General features: G+C 38.6%; 2 protein-coding genes across 3 annotated transcripts in view; both read left to right on the top strand.

The window, feature by feature from the left end:
• Positions 1 to 1287: 1287 nt before the first annotated feature.
• plb1 (phospholipase B1) lies at positions 1288 to 15333 on the top strand. Of its 2 annotated transcripts, none has more exons than XM_005934283.3 (43): positions 1288 to 1747; positions 2460 to 2503; positions 2615 to 2678; positions 2883 to 2946; positions 3094 to 3128; positions 3802 to 3868; positions 3957 to 4005; positions 4673 to 4738; positions 4838 to 4903; positions 4987 to 5042; positions 5161 to 5218; positions 5322 to 5429; positions 5541 to 5582; positions 5935 to 6003; positions 6140 to 6217; positions 6327 to 6387; positions 6480 to 6538; positions 7112 to 7185; positions 7267 to 7310; positions 7610 to 7718; positions 7826 to 7877; positions 8757 to 8837; positions 9348 to 9413; positions 9493 to 9593; positions 9679 to 9760; positions 10397 to 10501; positions 10615 to 10710; positions 10814 to 10885; positions 10990 to 11067; positions 11191 to 11251; positions 11331 to 11389; positions 12000 to 12067; positions 12158 to 12201; positions 12342 to 12441; positions 12542 to 12593; positions 12719 to 12799; positions 13622 to 13687; positions 13837 to 13931; positions 14254 to 14335; positions 14442 to 14546; positions 14695 to 14790; positions 14899 to 14973; positions 15063 to 15333. In XM_005934283.3, the coding sequence occupies exons 1-43, from the start codon at positions 1687 to 1689 to the stop codon at positions 15318 to 15320; spliced, it is 3249 nt and encodes a 1082-aa protein (XP_005934345.1). In that variant the 5' UTR covers positions 1288 to 1686; the 3' UTR covers positions 15321 to 15333. The 2 variants fall into 2 exon arrangements, with proteins under 2 accessions (XP_005934345.1, XP_042078557.1); XM_042222623.1 differs by having other exon boundaries at positions 2883 to 2979.
• A 2130-nt stretch (positions 15334 to 17463) lies between these two features.
• The window catches only part of LOC102303164 (serine/threonine-protein phosphatase PP1-beta catalytic subunit), a 12937-nt gene continuing 4293 nt past the window's right edge, over positions 17464 to 26107 (top strand). Inside the window, exons 1-2 of the mRNA XM_005934280.3 lie at positions 17464 to 17589; positions 21523 to 21654. Coding sequence (XP_005934342.1) covers positions 17538 to 17589; positions 21523 to 21654 — 184 coding nt within the window. The 5' untranslated portion in view covers positions 17464 to 17537. The remainder of the gene's footprint in view (positions 17590 to 21522; positions 21655 to 26107) is intronic.

Raw genomic sequence — 26107 nt, 5'->3', positions numbered from 1 at the left:
TCCAACTCTTCATACTGGAGACCCTTTCTTGGATGTCTGCCACTGTGATGGCTACTGGACCCTGTTCAGGGTGGTTGCTGTGGTCTGCTCTCAGATCCACCATCCACTGAGTATTGGGTTGTGTCCTTCTCCCATATGCTCTTTTAGTATTCTGTGGAGAACAGCTGGTTTATTCTCATGCCTTCAATCTCTCTGGTGTATCTCTTCAAGCGGCTGGCCAAAGCTGTGAGTCTTTCCAAGGCTGTACTTCTTAAGCACCTTCTTTGTCACACTTTTCTGCAGATCCAATAGCTACCATATTCCACTGATATGGAATATGAGAAGCTGCAGCAGCGAGGGAACTGGGTGAACATGAAAAAAGAAGGCAGTTGTGTTGAAGTTGTAGACCTTAGCTCTTTCAGCTCCTTCCCAATACACCTTCAGGCTCTCCAAAATGCAACACCCTTAAATCAGCAGTTGTAACACATATGTAGTGTGTGTAAGTAAGATATCAGTCAACTGGATTAGCTCCATTTTTCATAGATCAAAAAAGTCCCGATCTCTAGTGAAGCTGTTTCTTATCTTTTTCTGCTTAGTTATTCAGTTTGTCCTTATTTATAACCTGGCTGTTTATGCCTGTTTTGATACAACATGTCATAACATTATAAACCTAAAATGTTTTGCTTGATGGAAAACTCCTGACAACTCGAAAACATCAAGATATCTTGATTGATTATCCTGCACTGATTCCAAGGGTCGGGTCTATCTGCACAGCCATCTCAAAGGACACAACTCATAAAGTATTTAGCAATATAATCATATCTCAAAACATCTCCAAAAGCGAACTTGCTGGTTGTTAGCATAAAATTATATAACCTGGGTGAAACACATGCAACACCAGGAACTCCCATTCATCATTATTGGTTAAGAACCGTCTTCCGACAAAGTGAAGCATTAGTCCAACTATAAATTGTGGGGCAGCATATTTAAAATACACAGAAATCATCCCTGAAAGCTAGAAAACTGTAAACCTGCAAATAATTTTCTTAGTTGTGTCTTTACACCCATGTGAGTTTTACTGTGAATCATTAATGTGATCCTCACGATGTGTCATTGTGTCCACAAACCCCTTCCATGACATAATGGAACAGAAACTGGTAAAATTTTAGCTTCAGAATAGTTATTTGGTTTAAAATAAGCAAATTACACACAAAAAATTACCTAAAATCACAACATATGGATTTTATTCATTCAGTTGATTCACTAATATGCCAGTCATTGTTATATAAAGGTATTTAATCTCTGACTTAGAAGTCCAAAAACTGATACTCATTTCATGGTCCTTTGATTCATGTGTCCCAATAGGTGACACAGCACAATTATAGCTGTAGAGATAGAGAAAGGGATGCGATCGATTGTCATTTGGATAAACTGATAAGAAGGGGTTATAAAAGAGAATAAGAGCAGATGTGTAAAGGACAAACATAGCAGGGAGGACTCTTTTCTTTTCTGTTTGACAGGGTTTCCTCTCTGGCTCCCTTCTTTGCCTTTTAAAACTTTGCTCTCTCTGGAATCCCGGTCTTTTCCACACTCTTTATTGATATGCTGCACTTTTACAGCGAGTGAGAGTTTCGTTCTCTGAGTCTCAAAGGTAAATAAGGAAGAACTGCACAAATTCCCCAGTGTGGAAAACACTCTGACCACATCATGGCTCGAGCTGCGCTCCTGATTCTGGCTATCCTTGTTGGATTATGCATGACATATTCAGGTAAGTACTGAACAGGTTGGACTACTTTAATGTGCTCAGTTATGTAGTGAATTTTAAGGGCAAGAAGGCACAGCATGAGCTGAAATCAGAATGATCTTTTGACTGAGCGGTCACTGCTGGCTCATGCATGATTTACCTAATTTGACCAGTTTGACAGCATTGTTTCCTTTACAGAGTGCCTTGTATTTAAGCTGTGTTTTATACTAGAATTATCTCATGTTTGCTGATGTACACTTTATACACTGAGTATAAAACGTTAGATATAAATGTTCAGGAACTTTGGGTTGAAAATGCAAATGTAGTAAATTACACAGAAGTCTTGTTAAGTTGCAATTTTAAAATCTGAGAAGCATCTATGAGGGCACTCAGAGAGAGTGTATCCCAGCAAAGCTAATACTTTATCTTTCTGTTTTAAACTAAGTAGAACTCAAATAAATATAATGAGGTTTTTTTGCCAATCAGTCATCTCGCAAACATTAATTTAGTTGATTATTCGCTAAAAATCTCAAAGAGTTTTACAAAATTAAAATAAGAAAAATGCAACTTTTTTATTGTTACCTGCTAATATTTTTTAACCTAATTAACTCTTTTTAATTTAAGATTTTCAACTTTTATAAACTGCCTAACTTCTACTGATTAATTTCATGGGTTTGGTTTCATTTCAGTATTTTAGAAATTTAAACGTGTTAATTTTGACTTACATCCCATCTAGATGGTGTTGAAGGTGGCGACCAGACAAAAGTAAAAACAGAAGAGGTACTTTTTGCCAGTTATCACACCTTTTTGTCTGCACATTCATATTTTATACTATCATCTGTATATTGCTCTTGTAATGTACTAATGTACAGATTTTTTTATGTGATTCAGACGGAAATGTACATGTCCATACTTTGCTCACCATTACCACCGCACTTGTCTCCATCTTCTTCAGGTAATGCTCCCTGCAGGCATAATCAGTGACTGCACTGAGTTAAAATTCAATTTTATTTCTATAGCATCAAATCACAACAACAGTTGCCTGAAGGCGCATAGTCACTACTTTCATCCTTCTATAATAGGTCTGCTTTTAAATATATTTTCTAGTGTTGCATTATGAGATTGCTGACATTTCATTTCCTTGCTTTTCCAACACCAGTTCATGCTCTGACACCTACTGATATCGCCACTGTTTATGCCTTGGGAATACCAGATTCAAACAGGTATATTGCAAAACAAAAAAAGCACAAATCTATGTAAGTAATACTGAAGAATGAACACTGAATGGGTCAGCATGTACTGCGGCTTTAAAAGTAAACCTAACTGAACACAACCACCGTCTTATACAATGTGTATGTCTTCATTTTTAGGGATGAAGCCTCCAGAATTATCAGTAGAATAGCTGGTAAGTCTCATTTACAGCCAGTTGTACTATTTTCAAATATCAAGAGATGAATGTATAAAATTAAAAATGTACAATGCAATCTAATATAAATAATCACATTGGTTATCAACTGTTAACCTTTGAAATTACTTTTACATGTAGTGTTTGTAATCACAAAACTGTTTTCCCAAAATACTTTGTTACTTTATGACTGAACTTCGGTTTCATGGTTTCAAAGTTAATAATTTCCCAACTAATTATTATTATATCATTTAAATCTCCTATTATGTTATTAGGCCTAGAACTTGACCATTAATCTTGTTTTAGTTAACCACTATAAACCTGCTTTATCATTTCACCTTTCACTGCCAACTTCAAGTGGATTAAAGCTTTTTTTTTTAAAAATGCTTATCAAATCATTAAGGCCTTTGTGATTATGTATTATGTACTTTTACAGTTAATAGTTCAGTTCAAGGTCAGGGTTAATAAACATATAGTTTCCTTTATCTGTAAGGATAAGATAGGGGCCATAAACATTGATTAGTGACCCTGATTTCACATGAACATAAAAGAAAGCAAGCTTTCTTTTTATCAGCAGTTATTATCTATGTCATAATGTACATTGTCTGTACATTATTTTTGTGTGTTAACGCCTACCACAGTCTTCACTGTAATGTCTTTGTGGTTTGAATAGAGTTGCTGTCCATGTTTAACCCCACGGTGATTGCTCAACAATCAGCTCAGAGCTCATCGCAGTCCAGGTAAAACACATTATGCCCATTTTACAGATAAATACTGTTTAAGAAGACAGATGCAGGGTTCTTTACATGAGAGTTTCTGTGTTTGCAGGAGTTTACTGAAAGAAGCCGAGGATCTTTCACTCTCCCTTTCACATCAGGTAGAATTAACCCCTGTCATATTAATTTATGCATTTTAAACATCTGAATGTTTCTGTGACCTTTACAGTGAATGAGCTTATCCACTATAAATACAATGGCATATACATAAATACAAATGAAACAGATGACAGGGTACTTTCACTAAAACCTCAATCTCAGCTTGATATCTCAACAAGGAGACATGGTGTGCTTGGGTACTCCCATAATCACTAACTAATTTAAACCCACCAGTCATGGTTATTCAGGAATGTCTCTGGTGGTGAAATGCCACAGTTATTAATTAATTTTAAGTTTCATTTTTATAACCAATATCACATACAGAGGTTCAAAGAGCTTCACAGGCATAAAAACGTATTGATAAATGAGGCCACTTTAATTTAAGACATTGTAACGCATGAGTGAAAATCAGTCATATATAAAATCCTATGAAGCACAACGAGAGGAATGAACAAAAGCATCAAACAGAAACAGAAAGTCAACGTGAGATTGATGGAAACTGTTACATTTTCTCTGGGTAGACGTGAACAATGACAGGTTAAGTTCATAAACTGCAAGCATTCGCCCAACTGAGGCGCACTGTGTTATCCAAGAAAATCAAATCTAACAAAGTGTACATGAAAAAGAAATAACTTAGACACTCATACATTATACTGCATGTCCTTTCAGGTGGAAGACTGGAAGCTTGTGCTGCTGTTTGTGCCCGCAGATTTCATATGTGCCTGTTCGTCACATGTAAGATCTCTTGTTTAATTTCTGCTGAGGCTCTATTTTTGGTGCCGCATGTGACGAAAAGGAAAAAATACAAAATGTTGCCATTTCTTTGTTCTTCAGGTTGAAGAAGATATTGAGGCTGCAGTGCAAGAAGTGGAAGCAGCTCTGCAGATACTGCAGAAACAGGTATGGTCCTTTTTTTGGATTCAGTTTTTCCATGAACATATGGATTGGCAATCAAAAATAACACTCTGGGTGTATGCTTACAGCTGCATCGTACTTTAGTTCATGTGGTCACCTGGAGTGGATATCATCAGCAAGATAAGTGAGTGTTTCCCATAAAAATCTACCAAAAGCAACGTGTTAAAAACTCATGTAAAACATGTTTCAAGTCTGTTCTGTGTTATGCATGTACAGTTATAGGATTGTTTTTAATTTTGTAGCACGTGTGAGTGTAATGCCAAACGCCTATATAAAGCAACTCTCCTGAAAGCACTGCAGGTAAACTACTTGTAAATAAATGCATTTTCTGTGCATCCTTTTTTTTTTCTCTCTGACATATTTTCCTGCCTAACTGACTATTTTATTTGGGATTTCTTTTCAGGATACTCTGAGCCATGTCTTCAAAAATCCAAAGTGGAATAACAACGGTGCAGACTTCACTGTTATGTTGCATTCAGCCCCCGCTATCCTTGAGCCCCAATCAGACTCTGTAAGTAACATTGTTCCTATCAGCTACGTTGCATAATCTTTTCTTTATTAACAACTCATCAAATATTACTGACTAATGTGTACCTTGCATATGTAATGTGCTTCCACACAGTCTAGCCTTGACCAGTTGACTATTCAACTCTGGACAAACCTGGTAAGTTCTTAAACCACACTTAGATGCAAAAAGGAAAATGTATAAAATGAAAATAGGCAGTGTGAAAGAGCAGCAGACTTCTAGAAATTCATTTTATTCTGACATTAAAACCATCCCTTCAATTTAAAGGCCAGAAATAACAAGTGTCAGATTAAACACAGATTAAAGTGTTAATATGCCTGACAAAAGATTTAATGATTTACTTCACGGGATTATCTACAGGATGATTCCTCTCAATGTTGTTCACTCTGAATGCACAGATGAGTGGATTGTACTTTGTAGGCTGCTGGATGCAAAATAGCTGCACATATAACCCCAAATCTTAACCACTCATTGACCTTTTCTTCTCCAGCTTCAGCCACTGACAAGTGAGCCCAAGGTTACAGACAGAAATGCCATAACTTTTCCTTGCCCTAACCAGGTGAGTCACTGCAGTCTATTGAAAAATGCCTTTGAAGTGTTAATGTGTTATGCTTTCATCTCATAGAGTAGACTTTTTAAGTTATAAAATTCAATGTTAAACTGTTAAAACTGTGAATTTTCTGTTCTCATCCCAGGAGCATCCTTTCCTGCGTACACAGATTAATTCCCCTCCTCAAACAGTGGAGGAATTTTACAACAAAGCAGCAGTTCAAGTAAGAGTCAGATATGTAAAAAATAAAAGAAGAAGAAAGAAAAGAAAGAAATAAAGTAAAGAAGATAATTTAAATCTGTAGATAAACTGACCTGAGTATATTTTTTTAGGAGATGGGTACCGAGATACCTTGCACAGACCGTAACCCGTCTAACACCGTACCCACATCGGGTGAGAAATGATTTTTAAATTCCACTACTACACTGAGGGATATGTTTCTCAGTCCAGTCATGCTCAGTCACATTGTTCTTTCCACTGTACAGTTAATGAGCTCAGACCTGGAGACATCAAGGTGGTGGCAGCGCTTGGTGACTCTCTAACAGTGAGTGTTTCCCTTCTCCTACAGCCCAATTTCATCTAATGGGAGTCCAAACAGTAAAATCAATAATACTACTACTACTACTACTACTGGTAATGATAATGATGATAATACTAATAATTTTCAAAAACATTAAAATTTAATAAACAAATAATTTCAAAGGTAGGCAAGGGTGAGCAGTCTGATTCTTAAGAAAAATAATTAACTCTATCTCTCATTTGCACTTAATTTACAGACCCACTAGATCTACAAAGGCATAAAACCTTCATTAAAAAACATTTTAGAAGTAAACAATCATAAAAGTATTTTATAATTTTATGTTTTTAACTTTTTTACTGTCATACTTTTACAATTTTTTGTAATCACGTTGGATTTTCTTGAAAAATTGCAGTTATTAATGACTTCTCTGCAATCTTTATACATTTGGGGTAGAATAGGATGCAAGGCAGGCTAGTTGTGGCCCAGGAGCCATATGTTTAACACCTATGGTATAGTACCTTGCAGGACCAACCAATTCATTCCTTTGGGTTTTATTAGCCCGGCTTTTTATTGTCTTGCATCTGATGTTTCCTGCAGGCGGCCAATGGCGTAGGTGCAAAATCAGATAACTTGTTGTTACTGCTTAATCAGTACAGAGGATTGTCATGGAGGTAAGACAAGTTAAAATACAAATTTGTTTACATTTTGGAAGAGTTACTTTATAAAACTAACTAAATTTCTGCAACTTTCAGCGTTGGTGGTGACCAAAACATAACCACTGTGACAACTCTGGCCAGTATGTCTCTATCTTGCACTCATGTTTTTGAAGTTGAAAAAATGGTAGTTGTATTTTACTTATTAAACTAAATTGTGGTTCTCATCACCATCACTAAAAGATATAGGCTTGAACAGGTCTATATTTTATGCAATCTAATGACCTGAATCAACAAAATGAGTTTGGTTGCTAAAATGAAAGGGCACTTTTGTATACTTAAGAAATCTAAATGCTGTCACAATGACTAAATTACAGTATAAGAGTATAACAATTAAATCCTTGTTTGAGGGTTTTTTTTTAACTTCTAATCATTTTTTCAGACATCCTGAGGGCGTTTTCCCCCTCCCTGACTGGATTCTCTACAGGAATCAGTGGACAGAATGATGCTAAAGCCTTTCTCAATCAGGCTGTTCCAGGAGCAAAGAGCGAGTAAGTCACATTTGTACTTACTTTCAACCTTAGCAGGATTTGCAGCATGCTATACGAAAAAAACATAATCAGCAAGTTTTAAAGATAACATTTTTTGCTATTTCTAGTGATATGGCAGGACAGGCGCGCATCCTAGTGGACAAAATGAAAAGCGATTCGGTAAGTCAGCAATAACTGCAGGAGAAATATGCATACTGGGCACTTTATTAGGTACACCTTCCTAGTACAGGTTGGACCTCTTTTTCCCAACAGAGCTGCCTTATTTCTGTGTGGCATGAATTCAACAAGATGCTGGAAACGCTCCTCAGAGATTTTGCTCCATATTGACAGCATCATGAGTTGTCTGGTTTACATCCATGATCCATGATCTCTTGCTCGACCACATCACAAAGATGGTTTATTGGATTGGAGCACAAGCCGACCCAAGGCAGAATGGATCCATGTTTTCATAAAGCATTAGCATTCTTTTCCTGTTCTTAGCTGACAAGAGTGGCACTTTGTGAGATCTTTTGATGCTGCTGTAGCCCTTTTTGCTTCAAGGTTTGTTTTGCTGTATATTCAGAGATGCTCTTCTGCAGACCTTGGTTGTAACAAGTGGCTATAGTTCCTTTTTCTATCATCTCAAAGCAGTCCGGCCATTATCCTCTGATCTCTGGCATCAACATGGCATATTTTCTCTTCATTGGACCATTCTCTGTTAACACTAGTAGTAGATGTGTGTAAAAATCTCTGTAGATCAGCAGCTTCTGAAATACTCATACCAGCCCAACTGGCACCAACAACTATACCACATTCAAAGCCACTTAAATCACCTTTCTTTCTCATTCTGACACTCAGTTAGATCACCTTGGCCACATGTTGATTTGTTGCCATGTGATTGGCAGATTACATATTTGTCTTAACAAGCAGTTGAACAGGTGTACCTAATAGAGTGGTCGGTGGGTGTACATTCAGACACAGTGTCATGTGTATTTTGTCACAGCTTTAAGTTAATAATGAACAAATTAAACACAGAACTTTACCTCTTATGTCCTCCAGCGTATCGATTTCAACAATGACTGGAAAGTTATCACCATGTTCATTGGTGGAAATGACATATGCGACTACTGCAAGGACACTGTAAGCGCTCCACATGTTGTCTTTGTTGTTTTATATATTGTACTTACTTACTTTGCCATCATAATCAGGCGGTTTCATACCATTGAACTGCCATAAACTGCTGAATTAGAAGAAAAAAAGCTGTTAGAAATATAGTTTAAATTTCAAATGTCAATTTTTGGTCGAAATCAAATTTAGAGATATTTTTCATGTTGTTCATCCAAAATATTTTATTATTTTAATGACAACTTAAAATTATCCTCATTATCATAACAATCTTTCAGAGACAAAAGCCTCAAAAGCTGCTTGCTTTACTTGATTAACAGTCCAAAATAATCATTAAAGACAAATAATCATAGCCAACTCCTGCATTAGTGAAGCTAGAAGAAAATATTCGGCATTCAAATTATAATCAAAATAGTTTAATTGTATGTTTCAGTGGAATAACTAATTCAATAATTTACCAGATATTTGTTTTTCACATTTATGCTTGGGATCTTTTGTAATAGAGATTTTGTTTCCCCCCTACAGATCTATTACTCACCCAGGAACGTGGTCCGTCGGATCAGTGAAGGTCTAGACATACTCCACCGTGAAGTATGTTCTCATCTTCTTGCACCTTGCTGCCACAGCCATTCAGTATCCCTGAATGTTTTCAATGTCGAAATCTTTCCAGGTGCCTCGTGCTGTTGTCAATCTGGTAGAGCTGTTTAGCGTCAAACAGCTACGTGATCTGCACAGTGATTCGACTTTGGGGTGTCCAACTTGGCTTGCAAAGTAAGCAATATTTTCTTGTGTTGGACAAACAGTTTGACCAAAAATCGTAAACCACTAATTGACACTCTGTGCATTTATGTTCCAGTATGTTTTGCTCCTGTGCCCTGAGTCCTAAAGACGGATCAGCTGAACTCGAGATGCTTGAGACCTACAACACAGGCTACCAGGTGTGAAAGAGAAAGAAGTTAAAAAGAAGGATTTTCCATAATTTCCACATGTCAAGGTTCAGGGTTCCTTTATTTGTCATTGTACAATTTTAAAAAATTGAAGAAAAAAACAAAATTTACTCCTCCACTGCTTACAATAATGGCTCTGGAGTAAAGTGATAAAATAAGAGATGAATACAGAAAGAAAATAAATAAACTAAATAATTACAATTCTCTCATGAACCTGTGCTTTCTTATGTGCATTACACATTTCTCAAGCTTACTTAACCTGACAGCAGCATTTTCAAAGGCATAAATAGACTGACTCTACAGTCAGTCTATTAAGGAATGAAAGTAGATTTCAATTATAATAACAGATTCTTTGTTTCTTTGGTTTAATAGTTGCATTGTATAGTAACTGAATAATTATGACTAAAAATTAAAGACACCTGTGTATTTTAAACAATTTCATGAGGTCATAATGAATTTATCTTGAGGTTTAAAAGCTTGCTACAACAAATAAGTGGACTTTTTAAAGGCTAAAGAGGGCGATATTATGATGTCGTTGTCCACTGAATATAACTGTCACTGCAAAGTCAAAAACTTTATTTGCTTTTTATTCTTGTGAGGTCATCTTATGACTGTCTGTCCTCTCAGGTTGGCATGCAACAGCTCGTTGACTCTGGGCGGTATGACACGCATGGTAACTTCACTGTGATACTGCAGCCCTTCCTTAGAGGGCTTTCTCTCCCCAAGTTACAGGTAATGTCTTACAAATGTGAAACACCACACTTTTACAGTATTTTTGTTTTCATTTAGGAATTTGTTTAACTTGAAAAAAAAAAGTCTTCCTTTCTTTGGCTTCTTTATAAAAGGACGGCCGGCCCGATCGCTCTTACTTTGCCCCTGACTGTTTTCATCTCAGCCAGAAAGCTCACACACTCATGGCCCGTGGTCTGTGGAACAATATGGTAGGAGTTTCTACGGCCATTATGACATCAATATTTTGCTCCATGTGGGGTTTTTTGTTTTGTTTTGTTATTTAACTTGTAACCGACTTTCATGCTCTTTTAGCTTGAGCCACTGGGCAGCAAGACTTCTACGCAAAACTTCACAGCTGGTGTTGATTTGATTTGTCCCTCTGAGGTAAAAATGAATCTAAATCTCAGCATTCTGCATTATTATGTTATTACTTTTATGCTTTCATTAGCTTTTTTTTTTTTAATTTCCATTTTTCTTTCCAAATACAGACAGTCCCATTCATTAGGACGGCTGTTAATAGCGGCTACACCTTTCCAGGCCCACCACCCACTCCTGCTCCAGTCCAGGTAGGTTATAATTTAGGTGTTTCATACCCCCCAAACACTTGTGGCAAACATTTATTATTTACATTATGCACAATGGAAAATGATTGAGTCTTAATTATGAAATATATCTTTATTATATTACAGAACTGGGGGAGTGACTTCTCCTGTTCAAACACGGCACCGTCCAACTCTGTGCCCACTTCAGGTGCTCATCCTGTGTTATAATGCAGTTCTGAAATACAGTGATTACATGTCAAATATACTCATGTTGACTTTTTTAATAGCTCACAAGGTGCGACCAGCAGACATCAAGGTAGTGGCTGCTCTGGGAGACTCTTTAACGGTAAGCTCAAGAGCGTGACTGGTATTTTGTCATAACTGAATAAATCCTCTAAATAACTCCCAAAATTTTCCGCTCACTGTTTTTCATCCAAATCCTTCATTTGCCTCTCACAGCCTTAGTCAACTATTTGGCAGCTATGCAGTTATCTGCCTGTGGTTTATGCGTCTTGTTTTTTCTTCTCTGTTTGTTCTCAGTTCTTGCAAATCTAATTTATTTCAAAGTTTCTAAATAAATCAAACGTACTTGCTTCTACAATAAAAACTGAATGCCAGAAAAACCCATTAATACTGTAATATTTCATAAATCACGTCACTAATAGACAAAGTAACAGAGTTACTGTCTAAAGGATGGATTTTCTTTGTTTTCAAGTCCTTAAGAGCTGAAAAATACTCACTGGCACATTTTTTGGTCTCTGGGACCCATAGCGAGTAGATTAATCTATAATAATTTATAATGGTAATAACAGTGTTACACATCACACCTTTTCTAGGTACCTATAAATCAGTTAATGTATAAACAGATAGAGTAATATCAACTTAATGAGAGAGTGGTTGAAACAGGGGAAGTCTGTTAATGATTCAGCTGTAAAATCACCTTTTCCCAAATGTAGGCCGCCTTTGGTGCTAAATCACAAAGTCTGGCGGAGCTAAGTACTGAGTACAGAGGAGTGTCGTGGAGGTGAGAGACCAAAACAAGACTTTGCACATTATAAAGTATAAACGTTGCATTCTAAACACACATTCTTTGTTTTCCTATTTTTTTTATTAGCATTGGAGGTGATGATACTCTTGAGACTGTCACAACATTACCCAGTAAGTCAGAAACCTCCTGTGTTGAACTGTAGTGCACATAAGCACCACTAGATGGCAGAAATAGTCTGACAAAAAACTGTATTTTGTCTTTAACTGAGTAAACTCTGTACCCTAACTTTTTATTTTAATGTATACTTTAGATATCCTTAAGAAGTTTAATCCTGGTGTCCAAGGAATGTCAAAGGGGACAGGGAAAAAGGAGGCTGGTTTCAATGTGGCCGTATCGGGCGCTAAAATATCGTGAGTTCTGACGTTGACGTGTTATCAGATATATAAATGGCTTTATTACTATGCTATCTTGGAAGCATTGCATGGGCTAATTATGTGCAATTCCATGCAGACAAATCCCTGCACAGGTCAGAAGCCTTATTGATGCCATGAAAGAGGACCCAGTGAGTTTAACATGCATTACCAAGTGATTTTTAATGTAGCCTTGTCTCAAGCCTTGCCACGTTTTCTGCGGGAAAACACATAATTAAACCTGTCTCTCTGAATCTGTCACCACCAATCAAACTAGGCCGTGGATTTTGAGAACGACTGGAAGCTCGTGACCCTCTTCATCGGAGGGAATGACCTGTGTCAATACTGCAACGATCGGGTGAGTTGCTTTAAGAAGTCGTCACAGGAAATGTGGTTTGAAGGGCATTTTTGAAGGGAAAAAATTATTTCCCTCTGCAAGTGTAGTGCTTAAACATCCAGTGGTGTTAAACGCCCTCTCGAGATATCATCACTCCCCAAATGGAACTAAGCACTGGAGCAGAATAATTAAGCCTTGTGAGCACCCCCCCCCGTTTATTGTTTTATTGTGTCAGACAGGGATGAGAGCAGACATGGTTTGTTTTCAATAAGCACATTCTGTCGCTTTAGCCCTGCAACACAGATCACCCCCTCCCTCCTCTACCCCGGCCTATGTCTGTGTTGAACAAGCACACAGAACACAGTGACAGGCCTTGTTCTCTAAGAGGCATAAACAACACAGAAGTCAACCGAGACTCTCTTCTTCCTCCTGTCTCTGTCTTGCTCGCTCCGGCTTTTTCCTTTCTCCTTTTAAACCCACCCCACACCCCCTCTCCCATTACACCCCTCAAGCTCCACTGTCAGGGTAGTCTCTCTTTTAATGTTTGTGCTTTGAAGCAGAATATCAAAGTGCAGCATCAATTTAAGATGAGCTCTGAGACTGTAGTGACAGCTTAGGGTTAGTTGTTGCTAGTGCGCTCTTACATGTTGCATGGCTCTCTCTTGGTGGGTTCAAACTTGGCCACATTCCACTCATATCTGCCTTAATTATGCTGCTGGCTACAACAAAAAGAAAAGAAAACACTAATGGGGTGTGGTGGGTGGGGCAAAAAGTTGTGGCTGAACTGAACTAAGTTCATGTGTTAATAAATAGCCTTATTGATTGCATCTCTCCAAACTACAGGCCATGTACTCACCTAAGAACTACAGCTATCATATGATGACAAGCTTGGACATGCTGTACAATGAGGTGAGACTATTTTTATTGATGTAAAAAGAATAATATTATATAGTAAGCTCATAAGTGAAGATACCTTTAAGAGATTCTGAACCAAAAAAATATTTGGGTTCATCCAGTTTTTTAGCTCAACTCTTCTATGATTTTTTTTTTAATTGTAGGTTCCCAGGACGATTGTGAACGTGCTGGGGATCCTGGAAATTGAAGGTCTTCGCAAGATCAATAAGGACACCCTAGGGTGCAATGTGGTGCAACAGTATGTTCATCAATCTAAGCAACTTTTCATGAATAAGACCATTGATTACAAGGCAGTCTAAATCACTTCTCGTCTATATCTAGGGAATCTGTCATAAGACATCAGGTCTAGGTGATAGATTGAGCAAGCGACTATATGCTGTAAGGCTAAATACAACAGCCGAGGTTCTCCGACCTGAGGCCCTTTCCTGTAGATCCCCTCCTCTTCATTGCACTGTCTATTGAGAAAAACTAGAATATCAGATATAATTTGTATTGTATGACACAACTGCCTCATACCAGAATGAATAACAAATCAGTGATTTTTCCCTGTGTATCCCCAGGTTTGTCTGCCGATGCTTCTTGGACCCGGGAGAGAATTCACCAGAGCTGGCAGAAGCAAAACGAATCAATCGGGAATACCAGGTTAGCAGGCTGGAGCCTTGATAGTAAAATGTTTGATTCTGAACAAGTGTTGATGAATCAGGATTGTTACATTACCTTAATAACATCAGCCATCTGTTACTCCCAGACTGAAACCGAAAAATTGTTGGATGGAGGTCGCTATGACGACAAAGAGGATTTTGCTGTGGTTCTCCAGCCTTTTTTTAAAAGCACCATCTTACCTTTCAATGCTGTAAGTCTTCCGTGTGCGCATCACCCTCCACTACGCTCTACATGTATTTATATGTAAACATTTAGTTTGCGGACAGTAACACGTCCGTCAGTGCTCAGGATGCATTTTACCCACAAACAGGGATGATTGTGTGTTTTCCCTCGTGCAGGAAGGCCAACCTGATGTCACATACTTCTCCCAGGACTGTTTCCACTTCAGTGAACGGGGACATGCTGACATGGCTGTAGCTGTGTGGAATAACATGGTGAGTCTTTTAATGTGGGTAGTAAAGGGATAACTGTTTGCCTTTATAATTACAACATCTCCCTGCAATTTATGCTGAACAGACATGCATTTGTGGTTTTGTCTCTAGATGGAACCAGTGGGGGAAAAACAGACGTATAACGCCTTTTCAAATGGCAGAGACAGAATCAAGTGTCCCACTGAGGTAAGGAATCAGCTGGAGAAGCACTTCTTATTGCAGCTTTCTTACAGGTTTATGGAATTGAACTTTGACATCCTATTTATATGTTCCAGGAACATCCTTACATCTTCACAAAGATAAACAGTGTGGCTCCTGCAGTCACAGCCACACCACCCATAACTGACATCACACCACAAGCCTCGGGCAATCCAAAGTGCCCTAACACTGTGCAAGCATGGCTCGCTGCTGTGCTGGCGGTTGTTGGCCTTCTGATTGGTTCAGCTGTCACCTGGCTCTTCTTCTCCTACAAAGCCAGGAAGAACAAGAAGAAGATGATGACTTCGGGGCAGATGAAGGGCACAGAATTTTAACTTTGTTATGTTTTTTCATGGGACTAGGGGGGGGGGGAATAAAGAGCTACTCAAACATTGACAATGAGGCTGTTTTTCAAAACTGTACGATGTTATATATGATCCTGTTTGCTTTGATAAATTAATGTTGTAACTTAAATACATATGTCTATGTATATATAAATATATGCAGTAAAATAAACACCGAATTAAGTTTCTGTGGTAATTTTGTGTATACTTGTAATGTGTTTTCATTCTGAGACAAATACTAGTGGGATTGTATGGTGTGGGTGGTGGGAAATGGAGGGTTAATTGGCAATAATTCATGAAACAGTGTACTGTAGTGTGACTGCTCAATCCTGACCCAGCTTAATACACTTGTTTGTGCAGAAAAAGCACTGCAAAACAGAAACTACTAATGCTCCAGCTGGTTAGGTTGATTATTACCTCCAAAGGCCGAGCCTGCTGATAAAATATACACAGGAATGGTTTATGATCCCTTTAGAGTGATGAAATATGCCGACAGCTTCTGTTGATTATGTCACAAACTTGTGACAGGGTGAAAAGTACATTTACTCAAGCATTGAGAAACATTTTCTGCGGTTTCCCCTTTCATTCAGCACAAGCTGAAATACTATACTTTACGCCACTTACATACGTATTTATTTTGACACATTGCAGACATAATTACAAACCAGATCAGTTTACTATGTGTAACCTGATGTAACCTTTACTTTGTTTGTTTTTTGAATCAGTAATAATGTAGCAAGTCTATACAGGGGTGGCTGCTTACATATCTACATTGGGTGGATGTGTCTCTAACAGCATCACCATCAACACAGGAGCACCTCAGGGATGTGTCCTCTCGCCACTGCTCTACTCCCTCTACACTTCAGACTGTGTGGCCACCCATGGCTCCAACACCATTGTGAAGTTTGCTGACGACACAGTGGTGTTGGGTGCCATCTCCAACAACGATGAGACGGCCTACATGGATGAAGTGAAGAATCTGGCATCGTGGTGCCAGGACAACCACCTCCAGCTGAACGTCGGCAAGACCAAGGAGCTGGTGGTGGACTTCAGAAGGGGTCAGCACAGAGACTACAAGCCCATTATCATCAATGGAGCTCCAGTGGAGAGGGTGCAGTCCTTCAAGTATCTTGGTGTCCACATCTCCTCAGACCTGACATGGGCTGCCCACATTCAGGTCCAGACCAAAAAGGCTAGGCAGCGCCTGTATCACCTACGACAACTGAGGAAGTTCAGGGTCTCTCCAAAGATCCTCAGGATTTTCTATACAGGCGCTGTGGAGAGCATCCTCACACAGAACATGACATCGTGGTTTGGGAACAGCTGTGTGAAGGACCAAAAAGCTCTCCAGAGAGTGATCCGTACAGCAGAACGCTGCTGCAGGATTGCTCTCCCCCCGCTTCAGGACACCTACACCAGGAGATGCCGGACTAGAGCAGCGCAGATACTGAAGGACCCGTCCCATCCTGGCAACAAACTGTTCCAACTTCTGCAATCTGGTAGAAGGTTCCGCATCATCCGGGCAAGGACAGAGAGACTCAAGAGGAGCTTCTATCCCCAAGCCATCCGGGCCCTAAACACACACACCCGCCCTCTCACATCATCTATAATTGACTGAGACAGGACTCTCTTCCAGACACTCTAAACCAAGGCACAATGTACATTTCAATTCCTTTAATTTTAAATATGTTTATATTGTCTATCCTGTAAAATAGTCAGATGTCTATTCATATTAATGTACAGAATTCACCTGCTTGCTGCTACTACTGCACATTCACCCAATGTATATACTATATATATATATATAATGTTCTTCCTCTACCCCCCCCCCCCCCCTTTTTTTTTGCACATGTCGAGGAGCGTGTCAGGCTACATTTCACTGTGTGTTATACTTGTATAACTATGCATGTGACAAATAAAGAACCTTGAACCTTGAACATGCTACTGTACCTTTCATACTTTTTGTACGTTTTTAGATTTCATCCCAATTCCTATTTAAACAATTGTAATTTTGTTAATATTTTTGTATAGTTATAGTAGATGGTGGGTGTATATAAAGGAGGTAAAAAATAAAAAATAAAGTGGGTTATTCACTAATCTGCTCCCTGGTCAAGGTCTTTGGCAACCGGTTTGTGAGCAGCAACCCCCCCTGGTGTCGGCTGGGGGAACTGAAGCGGCCAACACTGTACGTACAACAGCAGTGTGAAGATGGCGGAGGGTGAATTGAACGTGGATAGCCTCATCTCTCGGCTGTTGGAAGGTGAACAATTTGAGTTATATTTACTGTGTGTTTTGTGGGGAACAGGTGAAGGGTTCGGTGTTTAAAAAATGGGGTTTAAATAATATCCGGTAACTGTCGCGGTTGCCTCGGAAAATGCAGGAAAGTGTTAGCTGGTAGGGCTAACGTCAGTCCATTTTAACGCTATGCCCGGCTAGCTTCGGCCAACGTTACCGTTAGCTGGTCGTGTTTATAAACACTGCAAGCGCTGAAAGCCTAGCGTGTGTTTGCGCAGCAATAATCTGCGGTTACGTTTGGAAGATAACGTATCGTGTCGTGGCCTTTACTTTAGTGTGTAATTAAACTTTCGGTCTGTTGTGTTTGCGGCATTTTTCGTTTTACCCCATTTGCCAAATTATGTGGGGCTGATGTCAAGAAGGAGGGGCGGGGACGTTTTCTTTCCTCCTCGTCCTGCGTGCATAGTATAAAGTCATTGTTACTGTTGTAGGTTGAATCGTTGTACTGTTACGCAGTAGTATTGCAGCTCCCTTTGGTTTAAACGCGTTTGCCCCACATCCGCGGTGCTGGCGGTTGTCATTATTTTATTTGCTGCCCCCACAAATTTTTGTGTATTAGTGACCTGGTTATTAGGTGTGCTCTATAAATAAGTGGAAAAGAATAATAATAATAAAACACAAATAGCTTTAATGGGTGTCGTTTATCACTAGATCCTGAATGAATCATAGCTGGTTAACTATTGGGTTGTTTTTTTAAATAAAGTTACCTTTTTTGGAGTGACTTTGTTTGGAGGTGTCTTTTTTAGTGGGTAGGTTGGTGTGATTCAGGACACTCATGCTCACATATTACCTTTATATATCTTTGTTCGCACTAAAGGTACGTCAGAATTAAGAAACACACATGTGATAAAATAATATTAGTGAAATATGTGTTTCTTTGGCTCATCTACAGGGATGTTTAAGTCATACTGTGTTCACAATGACGTTGTTTGCTTTTATACTTTGGGGAATTTTGGTGATGTCTAAGAATGAGGATATTTGGGCCAAGCAGAAAGAAGGATGATGGCTGACCAGCTGCTTCATAGAAGACCGTGAGTTTTCTGTTCCCCTGAGATATCCTTTGAGTCATAGCAGACCACTACAGCGAATTCAGCTGTCCTTGGCATACTTTCCACTGCTATCTTTGACTCTGGTGGAGGATGCTAGCATAATTCTTGGTGGTAACTGCATCTCCCTGGGTTTCTTACCATTTCAGATTTAAAGAGTTGTTTTGAATACAGAAAGGTGACTTTGAGACAGTTGTGTGTGTGACTTTTGGCCAACCATTTATCTCTGCTCAAAAGTCCTCCGCTGACGCACTTTTCCTTGGCACTCAGCTCCAAATGTGACTTGTTGATTACATTGCTCATATTTGTAATGCCAGTTGAACTTGGCATTTGACGTCTTTCGTAAGTGATTAGTTTGGTAATAATCTTTGCGGTCTACAAAAGTTTTTTATTTTATTATTATGTTATTGTCTCATAGATAAGTATTTGGTTACCCTTTCAGTTACTGATGTGAGCATCATAAATAGTTATAACTGAGTATTAATTAAGCAATAAATACATGACACATCTTCTTTAATCAAAGGTTTTACCTCAGAGCTGATTAGAATACTAGAGTAATGCAAAACACAAACTCTGTTTTCTCAGTGTTTACCACAGATTCCCAGTTATATATCAAGAGACTCATAATGGTCTTGTGTCAAGTTTCTGAAGAAAGCCCTTTGAAATGCCTTTATTCTGCATTCCAGCATAACAAAGTAGCTTACTGTTTGTTTTTCTGTGTGAGAAAAAGTGTCATTGAGACTGCTTATTCATTCTTATAAAACATGTGAACGCTCGCACAGTTTAGCAAGACAAACAAACAATGATTCTGTTTATGATTGTTGCAAAATCCTTGTCATTGCTTCAGTTTGGCCTTTGCCCCCTCAGTAGTATTAAGTACATAATCTCTTTTAAAAGTGCCAGCCTGCAGAGTGCAAGTGCGAACAGTAAAAGGTTCACTGTTAAAGCTGAGCAGGCTAAACATCCAAGCTTAACTTGCTCTGCTCTGATGAGGCTGGGCTGTTGAGTAAAGAGCCCTACTTCTGCGATTTCATGCTCCGCACTCTGAGAAGCAGATGGGAAATGTAGCAGTGCTGATTCAGTAGATGGAGGATAAGAAATATTAACGGAGGAGCCGTCGAACAGTTTTTGACACTGTGGATTTGGTTTATATTCCTGTGATTCACTCGCTTAAACTCAGATTTGGTTGGATTTCTTAGCTAATGAAACACTGAGAGTCAGGGAGTTTCACTCTCAGTGTAAGCAGAATGCATATAAATGTTTATATATGTACAGAAACATCAGGCACTAAGCTTTAGGAATTCCACACAAACACATCAATTTGAACTGCTCCCTTGTGGGGTCATTCTGTGGTCATTCTGTAATGGTATCCATTAAATACAACAGAAAAAGCTACATTGAAAAAGGGTATAGAAACTCATTCTCTGACTAACATGCATTCGCTTCACTAGGCTCAGCTACCCTTTATTGGGCTCTTTTGTGGGCGTCTAGCTTAAAGGCAATAACAAAATGGTTAGTTATTGCATAATTCCTCAGTTGTGGATTTGTTCATCACTTTTGTTTCCATGCAGAGAATATTTTCATGCCTTGCTTTGATTTGCTTTTTGTAATGTCAACCTAGGAGTTAAAAGCGAGTATTATGAGATCATTATTGAGTCTGTTATCCATTTATATTCATTTCAGCTTTTGTTCACAGTTACTACCATAACAAGTGGTTTTTCCTGCGTAAAGAAATGTTTGCCTCGCCTACAGGGTTTTTAGCCAATGCCAAAGGAACATGACTAGCGCCAGAATGATAAGAACTGAGAATAAAAATAGCAGGTCAAACCCTCTTTGCATGAGCTGTATAGCAGTTCAGCAAATTACCATTTAACAAGCAGAACGTACACTTAAATACTTTGTATCTTGACTTTCATCAACTCTCATTTAACCATAGCTGCCTCCCTCAAACTCATTCTTATGCTCTCTTCCACTGTTGCAATTAAATAATTTTAACTACTTTTGTTAAATTAAGTTTCATTTTTATCAGATTGTCAGTAATAATAAGAAAATGCATAGATTTCTGTCAAATAGGACATTACAGTCCAATTGCCTTTACTTTACATAGACTAGTCACGCTTACTGTCGTGCGTAGTCATCTCCCAAAGGCTGATTCTAAGCCAGGGATGACTCTGATTACTGGTATGATTTTGCATAGCTATAATGCTGTGTGACTGATAATGTGCTCTTTATAGACCATCTTTAAGAAATATTCAGAAATATTACATTTTTTTTCAGACCTGAAATTGAAAATGTCAAATATATCAGGCACAGACTATTTCAAACAATATAAAACTTAACTTTTGTCTATTCCAGCCTCCAGATAAGATGGCAAGCAAGTAGTTCTTAAGTTATAATCTCACTTTTCATATCTTTGTCTGTTTCAGCTGCTGACTATAACCAGCGTTTGCATTTCTCACTCCCCTTTTTTATCGTTATAAGATAAATCTTCACCCAGAGCTGTGGCGGAACGCCAGAAAGTAGGCTTAAGCTACTGCAGCTACACAGCCAATAAACCCACACCAGTGCTCAGATGCAAGCTGCTCTCACAGAATAAGCAGCGTGTTTCTAAAGTATGGCTGAGAATAAGCAGCTATAGGCTACAGAATCATTACGCCCTCAGTTTATTGGCTTTTGTGATACTGCCACAAGTATTTTTCCCTTAGGTGAAGCATTATTCTGTCATGGCCTAATTTTGATGAAGTTTGTGTTGCTGGTGTTGTTTTGTTTTTTGGGAGTTTTTTTACACACTGATTGTTGATAACTCACTCACTTGACAATAGCACTGACTGTGTAGTTTGTCTCCTCCTTAGTGCGGGGATGTCGCCCGGGGAAGATAGTCCAGATGACAGAGGCGGAGGTGCGGGGTCTTTGCATCAAATCCAGGGAGATCTTCCTCAGCCAACCCATCCTGCTGGAGCTGGAAGCGCCCCTGAAGATCTGTGGTCAGTGTTTTCTGCCCTGACCTAACTCTCAATTAAATTGTTTACGAACACAGAAAATTAAAGGAACCTAAAAACATGGGCACCATTGATATTTTCTCTGTTTGTTTTCCCTTTGGTCCAATAATTGGTTTAACACGTACTCTATAGGTTTTGATTATTTTTCTGCGGCCTTTTGAAATGTCAAACAACAACATAATCTGAATTTTTAATGCTATAGTCTGGCTGCAAAGGGTTGGGTGCACTGATGGCAAACCCCCACTCTGCAAAGCACAGACCAAAAACTTTGCATAGCCCACAGCAGCAATCTATTTCTTTGATGCAGCTCAGACTTATGTAACCAGACCGGGTAACACTGTCTTATCCTGGGTCATATAGTAAGTCACTGTTACTCTCTTGACTCAGCTGCTCCATGTATGTAACAGAGAATACATTCACACATATGCACAGATTACACACATACTATAGATAAATGAAAAACAAGCAGAGAAATACACTTTTACAAGTGAGCTTCTTCTTTCTGTGTTTGAAATAGCCATCACTGTTGCTGTGCCTAACTGGCTCCTGCATATCTCTGCACACTCCCACATGCTTTATCTCATTCCTCCAGTGTATTGCAGCAACTTCAAACAACTCTGAACTGTCTATTACATGTGTCTGCCCTTGAAAGTAATACTGTATACCACCTAAACACTCAGCCTCAGATAGCGCTATTTATATTGTAAGTGAAGCAGTGAGGAATTTTAATTGAATGCTGACATTGGTGGTGTCTATATGTCTAACATCTCAGTGATCAGTACAGCTAGCTTTACAAAGGCCATGTCTGCCTTTCTCCATGCAGGTCTAACTTTGATGAGTTCTAGATGGTGCTGTTTGTAATTGTAACTTTATATGTTTAGTTCTTGAACCTATAACCTCAGGCTAATTAGCTGCCTTTAACCCACAGCTGTGATGGCAGGCAAGCACTGACTATAAAGACCAAACAGTGAATGTCTTCAATTATTTACTTAGGTCACATGGATCAGGTTCTGAACTTACTTGCACACGATCTCATCTGCTAATCGTAATTCTACTAGTGAATGTTTCCCAAGCTTGCAGCTTTGCCACTGTGTAAACTTAAACACAGACTTCTAATAACCATCATTATGAGGGTGAGGATTTTTTTTTTTTGCTACAAAAAAATAATCTATGATTTAAAAAAAAAAACAAAAAACCATCATCTTGTAATTAGAGTTGTCTGCAAAATAACCAAAGGGTTAGATTTGTTAATCAGTTGAATTAGTTGAAGAAAGACCACAAACATCAATGCTGTGTGCTCTGTGTATGAGCAGGCCTGAGGTAAATCGTAAATGTGAAACAATTCTCCAAATCCTTGGTTTATATTATGAGCCTCAGTTTCAGAATTATTATACCCCTAGCAAATAAGATACCTTTTATTACTTCTTGACTACAAGGAGTGATTGAGAAGCAGCACAAACAGTTCACAAATTGAAGAGAATAATATGAAAGTATAATGATATGAACTATGAAACAGAAATTGCTTACGATAATTATCTCTCTTTTCCATACTTGCCCAAAGACATGCTATCCTTGTGTGTTTTTAATGAGAGTGATAGAGGATACTTGAGCCCCTGTTTAGTTTAGTTATAGAGTAAGTTTATTATCCTTTTGCTGCAGCTAGAATAAACTCTCACACTATCCATGGAAACATAAAGAGGACCTAAAGCTATTGGAACTGCAAAACATCACTAAGATTTTACAAATTCTGCCAAGGTGCAATATAAACTTCACTTTAATTTGGTGCAATTTTGCTCTTAACGAGACTGTGGTGTTTGTCCCAAGTAGGGAGCACATTAGGCGGGTGTGTGTTGATAGTTAGTTAGAACAGAACACAAGATTGCACCACAAATCAGTTTCAATTGTAGACTTTTTCCTTTAATTAAGACGTCTCTAGTTTTCTTGATTAAAGACCCTGGAGTAAGTTGATTGCAAGTCTGTCTGCGATGCTAAAATAGATTCTTTTCTTGCATTTACCATCATTATCGTTAAATCACAGAATTCGGCAAGGTCAGTCTTTAACCAGACAGCTGTTTATTTTGTTTTTGTTGAAGGAAAGTGGTAAAGGACAAACTTAAGGAAGAAGGGAAAAAAACATGTGACAGGGTTTGGCCTCAGCCAGTGGAGCAAGAGTGTTTCTAGAAGCAGGAGGAAACATTGCTGTATTAGGCTACTGTAATATTTTAAAGATCACGAAAACTTGATCTGTGTACTGTACCTGTTTTATTTACATTTGTTGTTTTTCTTTAAATTTGATGTGTGCGTCATGATCCCCAAGGTGATATTCTTACCTGAACACACTATACTATCGTTCGAGACAATAACCCTGTTAGCTTAGTGTTTACAAATATACTCTGAGCGGTATTATTCAGTATTCCTAAAACACCTGTACTCTAATGCTTGTACCACAAATGGACAACATAGCCCATGCTGTTGTGCACTGTTGTTTTTCTAAAAATGTTTTATGAACTTTTATATTGCGTCCTCTTGGAAGATAAATCCTGCTAATTTGCGGTTCTGCATTGTGTTTTGTTTTGTTTTTAGCTTTCCTTTTTCTGCACTGGTTTTGAACCCATAATCTCTGTGCTTCTACTGTCTGTTTGTTTTGACGGAACAGAAACAGGCCAAGTAAATAATTCACTCACTGACATCCTACAGTTTCTTGTAAGAGTGCAGGCAGAGGCTGCCCTTTTTTAAAAAAAACAAACAAACCAAAAAAAAATCCTGCAAATTCACATTCATATCAGTATGTTTCATTTCATTTTTTTTTTCATTTTTTTCATGTTAGTCATACAGTAGCTCTTAGTGTGGAATTGATCATACCGAGTGTAAAATGAACCTGGCAGACCTTTGTGAGCAAAACAAATACTGTCTGTGACTTGTACTAATAGTAATTTAAAATATATTAAACTTGTACAGGTAAAATCTGGATATTCAGCATCATCAGTGTAGAAGGGAGAAATAAAAAGTTGCCACCTCAGCTAAAGTTAACATAATAGTAAGCTATAGTTGACCTCCATCAGACATCCATCCATTTTTCTTCTTCTTCTTATCCAGTCCAAGGTCATGAGCCTATCCCTGTCATAGGGCAAGAAAGAGGTAACACCCTAAACAGACACAACAGAGACAAACAGCCGTTCATGCCTATGGCCAATTTAGAATCAGCAGTTAACCTGGGATGCATGTGTTTGGGAACTTCAGAAAACTCAGTTATAAACCATCCAGGCACAGGGAGAACATGCAATTTCCATCCAGAAAGGCAGTGCTAACCACCATGTCACTATGCCACCCTCCACAACTCAAAATGGGAAAATGACAAACAAAAAAAATGCTGATCCCTCTCTTACCCCCCACCCCCACTCACCAACTCCTCATGTCTCTCTGATGAGCAGGTTAAACTCCAGATATCACTTTAAAAACAGCAATTAAAGTGGTAGTTTGGACTTTTAAGAAGCTTTGCTGATTTCATACTGACAGCTTGTGACCTGGATTTTGTGCATTAATGTCTGCATTAATATGTAATTCGCTCACGTTTCAATATTGTAATATTAATGTGAAGGATTATGAAGTTGTTACTACAGTGTAAATGCCTTAGATCTTGACCAGTGGGCTGCATGTCTGGAGCAAAACTTTAAATAAATAGATAAAGTAGGAGGCTGTGAAACACAACCCAGCCAGCTAAGAACACCAAAAACAGAAAATAGCATACAGCCAGACTTAAAGCTATTCCATAAATTATTTATTTGCATGGAAGAATGTGCCTTTGCATGCTGTCCTAAGTGTAGGCCTGTAGCCATATACGATTTGGTGCCAGCCTTGGTTTGGGTTTTGGTGCATGGATGCCTGATGGGCACCGTGAAATAGGGGAAAAAATCATGCCAGCCAACCTCAATATGACTTCAATATAAAATTTACTTTTTCATTGGTCATTTTATTTTAAGGCCAGACAGCTGGACTGCTTAACAAGGGCTGTCATTTCATTGTAATTTGTGCCATGTTGTAATGAGTGTGGTGCATGAATTGGCTTTCCGTTTTGGTCATAATAAAGCCTGTTATTATTGCAACGCTTTTCTGGTAGGCCTCTCTGTAGTCATCTGTGTCTGGAGCACTTAGCCCAAATTAGAGCATCTCTTTAGCTGGTGCAAGAGGATATAAAAGGAAGCAGGTCTTGGCTAGGTGATGAAGTGAGTCTCCTCTGCAGAGACCCTGTGCTCTGGTGAGAGCGACTACCGCTCATCACTGCCTGTCTAAATGTCAAAGAGGAAGGAGATTGAGCGTTAATCCTCAGAGAGTGGTTAAAATTAAAGCAAGTTTGTGTAGATGTGTGTGTGTGTGTGTGTGTGTGTGTGTGTGTGTGTGTGTGTGTGTGTGTGTGTGTGTGTGTGTGTGTGTGTGTGTG

Source organism: Haplochromis burtoni, unplaced genomic scaffold, assembly GCF_018398535.1.
Source record: "Haplochromis burtoni strain Fernald_Lab_line unplaced genomic scaffold, NCSU_Asbu1 Contig_89, whole genome shotgun sequence".
Classification (NCBI taxonomy): Eukaryota; Metazoa; Chordata; class Actinopteri; order Cichliformes; family Cichlidae; genus Haplochromis; species Haplochromis burtoni.
The sequence above is the reverse complement of the archived record's forward strand: the minus strand, read 5'-3'. Positions and strand labels throughout refer to the sequence as shown.

Excerpts from the sequence above, each read along its gene's own strand:
- plb1 (XM_042222623.1), top strand. The coding sequence starts at position 1,687 with ATGGCTCGAGCTGCGCTCCTGATTCTGGCTATCCTTGTTGGATTATGC. Across the intron at positions 2,679-2,882 it reads CTTGTCTCCATCTTCTTCAG|TTCATGCTCTGACACCTACT; the intron begins GTAATGCTCCCT and ends TTCCAACACCAG. Across the intron at positions 7,311-7,609 it reads CACTGTGACAACTCTGGCCA|ACATCCTGAGGGCGTTTTCC; the intron begins GTATGTCTCTAT and ends TCATTTTTTCAG.